The 9,994-nt window shown below is 40.3% G+C and overlaps 1 protein-coding gene across 6 annotated transcripts in view; it reads right to left on the bottom strand.

The window, feature by feature from the left end:
• Window positions 1-303: 303 nt before the first annotated feature.
• LOC106579242 (sodium-dependent neutral amino acid transporter B(0)AT2) overlaps window positions 304-9,994 on the bottom strand; it is a 32,572-nt gene continuing 22,881 nt past the window's right edge. For all 6 annotated transcript variants that reach the window (XM_082965852.1, XM_082965851.1, XM_082965853.1 and 3 more), the window contains exons 10-12: window positions 5,760-5,919; window positions 3,254-3,416; window positions 304-2,876 (exon numbers count right to left, since the gene is read on the bottom strand). In XM_082965852.1, the coding sequence (XP_082821978.1) occupies window positions 2,535-2,876; window positions 3,254-3,416; window positions 5,760-5,919 (665 nt within the window). In that variant the 3' untranslated portion in view covers window positions 304-2,534. The remainder of the gene's footprint in view (window positions 2,877-3,253; window positions 3,417-5,759; window positions 5,920-9,994) is intronic.

Genomic DNA, 9,994 nt, shown 5'->3' with positions numbered 1-9,994 from the left:
GAACAGTCCGTTCCTCTTACTGGTATTGTCATGGCCCTGCCTAAATTTATAACCTTCAACTGTTGACCTTACCTCAAGTTCATTTCCACATCCCTCCTGGTCCTAGTTTCACAGGAACTGGCCTGCCTTAATCAGGAACTGAACTGTTGCGCTTTACTTCCTTCCTTAGAAATATTGATATTCAGCAATAACATGTTTGAACAACCTTCCTGTACTTCCCCTTGTCTCTCTAGTCACCCCTACATATAAATGTATTATAACCAATAAGTTCTAATATGGTAACAGGAATAAGTATATTTCAAGTTAAAACCCAAGTCAATAATTTATTAAATCCCAACATTTGTGGCAACTGCAGATAGACACTAAGGCAGGGGTGTCAAATCAACCTTGGAGGGCCTAGTGCCTGCAGGTTTTTGGTTGTTCCTTTCAATTAAGCCCTATACAACCAGGTGTGAGGAGTTCCTTAATTCATCAATCAAATACAAGGAATGAGCAAAAACACTCAGCCCTCCACGGAATGAGTTTGACACCTGTGCTAAGGCAACAAAACATTTCAAATACAAGCACAAATCAGAAAAGTCAACCATAATTCTAGCCTGATGCTTTTCTTTTTTAAATAAAAAAAAAACACATACACTAAGGATAACTTTTTAAAAAATATGGCTGAAACATTAAAAGTAGTACTTGCATTATATTACACATTTGTATAAATACACTTTCTCAAAGTACTATCTTAACACAATGTGAATAATGTAAAAAAAAAAATACTTAACATCAAATTCCATCTAAAAGTAAAGTGAAATGTACAGCGAGGTTCAAAAGTATTTGGACAGTAGCATTTCATAGACCCACTAAATCCTAGAGACTGACTCATGTGGAAGTGTTCAGAAACATTCTAATTTACATAAGTGACTCAAATGACAATTCACCATTCATTTATATTGGGCACAAAATAATCTGAAATACAACCAAAACAAACTGCAAATGCATCCAGCAAGTTTGTAGTCACAAGCTTGATGTAGCCAATGCATGCTAGGAATATGGGACCAAATATTGAACGTTTGACTACTTTAATACACAAGTGGATTTGTCCCCATACTTTGGTGGACTATGTACAAAAACGGTTCACCCGATATGGATCTAAATACCCACAAATTAAATCTGACATTCTGCACTTTAATCCCATAGATATTTTGAAAGTGCTGGAGTACAGGGCCAAAACAAAATTGTCACTGTCCAAATACTATTGGACCTTACTAAGTCAAGTTCATGGCTCATATCCTCAGACAAAATTCAGCATTGAGGATACGGCGCCACTTCGAAAAATGTCACTTACATTAAACTGAATCTAAACCAATAGGCTCAAGTAAAAGGAAGCTAAATTGTAACCATGTGAGTAAAGAAATCATTCACGCTCTGATGAATGTCTGACGACGGAAAGCGCAGCCTAAAGAAATTGATCCTGAGTGTGCGGAGATTCATTTTCCAACTTCACAAACAGGTGCTCGTGATCCTATACTGATTAAATTGATACTGTCACCTTACTACCAACTCGGCTTTGTCAATAAAATCCCTAAGGCTCAAACTGTTGTTTATAAGTGAGATGTGTTGCCAAAACGTTCAAACCTGCAACCCACCTATTGTGTTTTTCCACACCGTTATGTTTAACATCCCATACTTAGTTACAGATAAGGTCTTTACCGCCCCATATCATGAGCCTTAAGGACTGGAATATTCCCTTCCACCACAGGTTGGGCACAAAAGTATAGTTCCATTGATTGTGTTTCAAAGTGAAAAGCAGGAAAAATTACATATTACCAACAAAGTGGCACAATATACAATTTGGCAAGGATCGTTGACATTTAGGTTAAAGCAACAAAAAAAAAAACACTTGCCATTTTTCAAGTGCGTCGTATGGGAATTATTACTGAAGGCAAACAGGAAAATATTTTGTCACCCCTTTTGCATCTGCATTCACCAAGTTACCTCGACACATATTTGCAGGACATGTTACAGGGGCGGTCTGTGTAACTGCTTTCGCTTTGAAACACAATCGCACAGTGGAACTATACCTTTCCACCCAACCTGTGGTGGGAGGGAATATTCCAGTCCTTAAGAGTTATTTACCGCCCCATATCATGAGCCTTATCTGTAAGAAACCAAGTAAAGTGGTGTGGAAAAACACCTTAGGTGGGTTGCAGGTTTGAACATTTGAGGCAACGTCTTGGCAACACATATCTCCACATTTATGAACAACAGTTTGAGCCTTAGGGGTTTTTCACCTCTCTGGAATATAGCATAAAAAATGAAATGTAACCCAACATGGCTGCATTCATATTATTTAAAATAGAGAGAACATCTGAAAGCAGAGGATCTTTTAAAACTAGTAATTTTATCTTTAAAATATATTTTTCTATGTATACGTCAGTATACATTCTTTCGTGGTACCATGATGTAACATCTGACATCAAGCCAACTAGCAGCTCATATTTCCCTCTTAGTCCTTCTGTTGTTCTCTCCTCGTTTCCTCCCCCTCACACACTAGTTGAATCCTCTATATCTTCTGCCCCTTCCCTCTGTGGGAGGAGCCTGAGGTTCTCCTCGCCCAATGGCGAGGGAGAATCCTTAGGTATTCTATTCCTTTCCAGGTGTTCATCCAATAGGGCGGCTACGGGGGTGTCACACTCCACGGTGCTGCACTTAGTGTATACGCCCCCCATGTCGGTTCCCAGGCCACTTCCTATGGAGTTGCGTCTAGCTCGGTTTCTCAGGGTGGAGTGGATGTAGCCCAGGGGAACAGGCAACGTGGCGAATATGATCAAAACAGCCAAGACGCCCAGGGCCCAGTCAGGGTAGTCCAGAGTCACCTCTGAGGCCTGAGGGAGAAACCGAGATGATTAAATACAATTATAAACTGGGTGGTTCGAGCACCGAATGCTGATTGGTTGACAGCCGTGGTATAATCAGACCGTACACAACAGGTACGACGAAATGTTTATTTTAACTGCTCTAATTACATTTCTAACCAGTTTATAATATCAATAAGGCACCTCAGGGGTTTGTTATTATATGGACAATATACCATGGCTAAATACCATGGCTAAGGCTGTGTCCAGGCACTCCGCGTTGCATCATGCATAAGGACAACCCTTAGCCGTGGTATATTGGCCATATACCACACCCTCTGGCCTTATTGGTTAAATATAATACGATCCAAAGTGAGAGGACAATGAGCAGCCTAGCGTTGCCTAACCGTTTCTCTGTTCCAGGCAGTGTAGGTGGGCCGTTTGAAGCACATCTTTAGCAGGCTGGCTCCCAGCAGTCCCAGCATGGCCAGCAGACACACATACTTCCACAGGTACTTATACACCACAGGGGGGCGCCAGTGCAGCATCTTCTCTATGTCATCAAGGAACCTGATCGTTCAGATATACAAGGCAATGATCAGTGAGAGACCAGTGGAAACAGACAGACACAGCGAGTCAACCTGAAGGATCAATGTTTTAAATCCACATTTGGAGCCACTTTCGTTCTACCTTGAATAATTCAAGTATGATTACATTTCTTCATTAACCTGTTAGGGCTAGGGGGCAGTATTGACACGGCTGGATAAAAAAACATAACCGATTTAACCTCTTGGGGCTAGGTGGGACGCTAGCGTGCCACCCGTGGTGCACTCCATCAACAGCAGGTGCATTTCAAGAGCGGCAAATTTGAATCCAAATAAATGTCAAAATTCAAATTTTTCAAAAATACAACTATGTTACACCATTTGAAAGATAAACATCTCCTGCATATTCTAGTTACTGGGTAGGATTAGTAACCAGATTAAATCGGGTACATTTTTTTTATCCAGACGTGCAAATGCTGCCCCCTAGACCCAACAGGTTAATCTGGTTACCACTCCTACCCAGTAACTAGAATATGCATATACTTATTACATATGGATAGAAAACACCCTAAATTTTCTAAAACTGTTTGAATGGTGTCTGTGAGTATAACAGAACTCATTTGGCAGGCAAAACCCTGAGACATTTTCTGACAGGAAGTGGATACCTGATGTGTTGCATTGCCTTTAAACCTATCCCATTGAAAAACACAGGGGCTGAGGAATATTTTGGCACTTCCTATTGCTTCCACTAGATGTCACCAGCCTTTACAAAGTGTTTTGAGTCTTCTGGAGGGAGATCTGACCGAACAAGAGCCATGGACCGATGATGTCCCATTAGACACCTGGCGCGCGAGTTCATGTTGGGTACCCTCGTTCCAATACGTTATAAAAGAGTATGCATTCGTCCACCTTGAATATTATTCATGTTCTGGTTAAAAAAGGCCCTAATGATTTATGCTATACAACGTTTGACATGTTTGAACGAACGGAAATATATTTTTTCCCCTCGTTCATGACGAGAAGTCCGGCTGGCTTAGATCATGTGCTAACAAGACGGAGATTTTTGGACATAAATGATGAGCTTTTTTGAACAAAACTACATTCGTTATGGACCTGTGATACCTGGAAGTGACATCTGATGAAGAGAATCAAAGGTAATGGATTATTTACATAGTATTTTCGATTTTAGATCTCCCCAACATGACGTCTAGTCTGTATCGCAACGCGTATTTTTCTGGGCGCAGTGCTCAGATTATTGCAAAGTGTGATTTCCCAGTAAGGTTATTTTTAAATCTGGCAAGTTGATTGCGTTCAAGAGATGTAAATCTATAATTCTTTAAATGACAATATAATATTTTACCAATGTTTTCTAATTTTAATTATTTAATTTGTGACGCTGACTTGACTGCCGGTTATTGGAGGGAAACGATTTCCTCAACATCAATGCCATAGTAAAACGCTGTTTTTGGATATAAATATGAACTTGATAGAACTAAAAATGCATGCATTGTCTAACATAATGTCCTAGGAGTGTCATCTGATGGAGATTGTAAAAGGTTAGTGCATCATTTTAGCTGGTTTTATGGTTTTGGTGACCCTGTCTTTGAATTGACAAAACATTACACACAACTCTTGTAAATGTACTGTCCTAACATACTCTAAATTTATGCTTTCGCCGTAAAACCTTTTTGAAATCGTAAAACGTGGTTAGATTAAGGAGATGTTTATCTTTCAAAGGGTGTAAAATAGTTGTATGTTTGAAAAATTTGAATTTTGACATTTATTTGGATTCAAATTTGCCGCTCTTGAAATGCACCTGCTGTTGATGGAGTGCACCACGGGTGGCACGCTAGCGTCCCACCTAGCCCATAGAGGTTAAAGATATTCTTCGGTACTTTTGTACCATTTTTAGCCAGTAGTTCTGAAAGTAGCACCCACGTGCCAAAAGTGGTCCCTGAATTTCAGATATGTGCACCATGTCATAGCTCTCTCTCTGGCTCTACTGTGTGTGTGTGTCTTGCTAGCTGTCACTCAAATGGCGAGGGGCTGAAGCTCATTGGCTGTAACTCGAATTGCTAGGGGGCTGGCCCATGTGGGGGAAAATGGCACCGCACATCTTCCAAAAAACAATTGCTTTAAAACTAGGGACTTCGTGGCTAATTTAGGTAATATACTCATAGATTATGCATGTATGAACTACACATTGACACATCACTAAAAAGGGGAGGTTTCAAAAATACTTACTAGTCGCCAAAGCACCGGAGGATGTCTTTAATGAATATTCCGCTTTCGTGAAATAAATTGTCTCATCTAATTTCTGAAGTGTGCCATGCGGTTTATGCAGTCACTGTAGCTAATAGGTTCTTACCGGTCAGCGCCGTACACCCAGGACACGCTGAAACACTCAAACACCACCACGATGATGAGGGGCAGGGTGGCGGAGTAGTCGTCAAACATCATCACAAAGTAGTTCCCACAGCGCTGCGTGAACAGCATGCCAATCAGGAAGCCGATGATGCAGCTACACACTGGGGGACAGAGGGAGAACATTACAGATCCCACACAGATATACTGGGCATATTTACTAAAGAGGAGTCAGGACTAACAGTCAGGCCCCATTATGATGCCATCTTATAAAACGTGACCGCATATTAAAATTTGGTTTGCGCCTAGGCGAAGCGAACGTCTGTGCCTCGCATACTCTCTGAAAAGACCTTTGCTTGAAAAACAAGAAAAAAAGTGCCAATGTTTGTCCTTCTTGACACCATAGCAACAATTTCGCCAGGATACACTTCCTCAAAATAGACAAATCAAAAAATCTGTAATTCATTGATGTTTTTACCAAGCAGGCCTTAGTCAGGCAAATTTACATTTAACTAAAGATGTTTGGTGCAGTATTTCTCAAGTGAATTTTTTTGGCATGAAAACTAGTCCTCTCTCATTAAATTACAAACACTTAATTGAAGAATCCCGTCCATAGGTCCCACTCCTACTGGGAGTAGTAAGTACTGTTGACCAATCACCGACGAAGGGGCGTAGACTTCGGGCTACCGAACTTCGACTGTTTTTCAAATCCTTTTTGAAATACTGACAGTCTAAACACCAATTACAAGTTACCAAATCGGATGTGTTTGTTCAGACAGCAGTCATTTGCTGACATGGCTACACTAGTTGTCATAGTAACGACAGCGTGTTGTTACGGATACAGGTATCCTGTGTGTGTATTTTCTTTCCTTCTGCCCTGAAGACACACCTGCTTCTTTTCTCTTACCCAATCACATCCCCTTGGTTTAAAAAGCCAGTCAGTTTTCTCAATAGCTCAATCTCTCTGAATCTCTCTCTTTGGATTGAGCTCTTTTGTTTTTTTGCTCCTACATGTCACATTTGTTTGGTATTATGTGAGTATGTTTTGTTATGGTGTTTGACTGTTGGTGTGATGGTAGGAAAAGGGGGTACCAAGCCAAGTCGCCCATGGGCATACATTACCCGTAGGAATACTTTGCCTAAGAACACTAGTTAGAACTGGGCAGACCACCCGCTGTATTTTATTGGTTAGTTAGCTAGCTGTATTGAAGCAGACAAGTCTAGCTTAGGGGTGTTTTTGGATATTTGTTTCTTTCCTTGGGTCCAGCTCAGCCCCTCCCCCCCCCCTCCCCATTACTGTGTGTTTAAACAATGAACCATGAGTGTTTGACGGTAGATTTAAGTTGTCTGTGGTTATTAGTTCTCACTGTTCCTTTTCACTGTTATAATTTGCATGCGTTACATTACGGGTCTCGTATCCATCCACCCTAGACTGCAGGGCCAAAGGGATTCGTAACACGTGTGCACAGTGGTGGTGGTTGTTAACTCGAAATGACACACTGACAAGGTTCCAGTTTAACAACGTTTACTAAACTGTATTAGCACACTACATGGTTGCCATTGCACTCAGGCCAGGTTCATCAACAACGACTGACTGCTGCGCAGGCGCACTAATAAGAGTGATAGCCCCATAATAATAGAAATATAGGGATACTTAAAAACAAGTTAAGTGGTGCTCGTGCTTCCCATCACTCATGTAGCCTGCCATGGACGTTTCCCAGTTTTTTAAATGTTCAAAATCATAATGTAAGAACACTTAAAGCCTCAAAGGAAAAGATGCACCCCTCTTTCAAAACTTGAGACATTTGTGGCATTTGGTTGTGATAAAACTGCACATTTTAGAGTCGCCTCGTGTCCCCGGCACAAGGTGCACCTGTGTAATGATCATGACGTTTAATCAGCTTCTTGATATGCCACACCTGTCCGGTGGATTATCTTGGCAAAGGAGAAATGCTCATTAACAGGAAGGTAAACAAATTTGGGCACAACATTTCAGAAATTAGCTTTTTGTGAGAATGGAACATTTCTGGAATCTTATTTCAGCTCATGAAACATGGGATGAACATTTTACATGTTGCGTTTATATTTCTGTTCAGTATAGCTAGCTAGCCGTTTAGCTTTATAGCACATTCAATAATTTGTTTGTAAACAATTAACAAGCTAGTTAGATACTACATGTTCTTGTAAAAACTGTCAGAGTAGCTAGCAAGCAACAAGACATGCCAAATAAGTCTAAAAACCACTTGAGGCCAAATAAATCCGATTTGACCGTTCAGACAAGTCGCATGGACAGGAATCAGATTTATATCTGATTTCAAACCACCTACGAAGGTGGAACAATATTGGATTTGAGACACTTGACTGCCAACGTGAATAAGCCTTTATTGTACTTGACCTCTATAGTTTTCTTCCAGTGGTTCCCAAATAGGGTTTAATACCGGTAAACAGTATCCCGAGATTTCGACCAAGCTCCTTCCTGTTTCCTGAGAAAAATAATGACGGGACCAATAATATACAATTGCTATACCACACTAATGCAAAATGGGCACGTGCGATTAGCTACATGAACTGGACATAACTCTGGCTTCATTCATACATAAGACCAGTCATCACAACGCTAACAGCCTGCCATATTTACTCGACATAAAGTCCCCAATAGAATACTTCATGGCTTGAATTGCTGAATTTCATGAATAGGCTAAACGAGACCCGACACAGTTACGGTAGACAATCTCCATACTACCAGTGTGGCAGAGGCTCAATATGTGCGCTACTCGCTCACTGTTAACAAAACGGCTGATACACTGGGTCCGAAATAGGGTAGACATTTGCAACATTGTTCCATGATGTTACACTACAAGAGCATGGCGGACTTAGATTCACTAGGAATTGATCAACCGCGGCGTTATCCATTGTGCTGAATCTCCGCTCCATGCTTTGTTTAGAGGAGAATCTGATATGTTCCCAGTCACTCTATAAGCAGGTTATCATACAGTAAAAACAGAATTTTCACTAGGCTGTAATAACCTCAACAATTTACCAGTTGGCCAACAGTGCTTCAGATTCCTACATAAAAACTAGGCTACATCAACAAAATATGGTGGTGCCTTGGATTAAATTGCAACAAATACTGACCCTTCTATTTTTCAACATTTTTTGTTACGTTACAGCCCTATTTAAATCTTTTTTTTTTAATCCTCATCAATCTACACAAAATACCCCATAATGACAAAGGGAAAACAGGTTTTTAGAAATGGTTTGCAAATGTATTAAAAATTAAAAACAATTACCTTATGTAAATACGTATTCAGACCCTTTGCTATGAGACTTGAAATTAAGCTCAGGTGCATCCTGTTTCCATTGATTATCCTTGATGTTTCTACGACTTGATTGGAGTCCACCTGGCGTAAATTAAATTGATTGGACATCATTTGGAAAGGCACACACCTGTCTATATAAAGGTCCCACAGTTGACAGTGCAAATCAAAGCAAAAACCAAGCCATGAAGTAGACGGAATTGTCCATAATCCTCCGAGACAGGATTATGTCGAGGAACAGATCTGGGGAAGGGTACCAAAACATTTCTGCCCACTGCTTGTGCAGCACCGAAGGTGCTTCAACAAAGTACTGAGTATAGGGTCTAAATATTTATTTAAATGTGATTTCAATTTCTAAACACCTGTTTTTGCTTTGTCATTGAGGTATTGTGTGTAAATTGATGAGAGAAAAAAAACAATTTAATCCACTTTAGAATAAGGCTGTAACTTAACAAAATGTGGAAAAAGTCAAGGGGTCTGAATACTTTCCCAATGCACTGTACATCAAACAGTTTGATCAATGTGTATATTTCTCGATTTACAGTGTAGTATAGTTATGTCAGATTTTTCCGCTGGAATTATTATTTCTAAATTGCAGTTCCGTTTTGAACGGGAATCTATCAATTTTCTCGTCAACGAAAATTGGTAGATAAAAAAATATATTCACAAACTTGGTCAGAAACTCACGTTAGGCTGCCTGACTGGGTTACGAGAAACTCTTTACCTGTGAGTATGGTCTTGTTGTACCTGTGAGTATGGTCTTGTTGTACCTGTGAGTATGGTCTTGTTGTACCTGTGAGTATGGTCTTGTTGTACCTGTGAGTATGGTCTTGTTGTAGCTGTGAGTATGGTCTTGTTGTACCTGTGAGTATGGTCTTGTTGTACCTGTGAGTATGGTCTTGTTGTACCTGTGAGTATGGTC

The sequence above is a fragment of the Salmo salar genome, chromosome 19 (assembly GCF_965601325.2).
Source record: "Salmo salar chromosome 19, fSalSal1, whole genome shotgun sequence".
Lineage (NCBI taxonomy): Eukaryota > Metazoa > Chordata > Actinopteri > Salmoniformes > Salmonidae > Salmo > Salmo salar.
The sequence above is the reverse complement of the archived record's forward strand: the minus strand, read 5'-3'. Positions and strand labels throughout refer to the sequence as shown.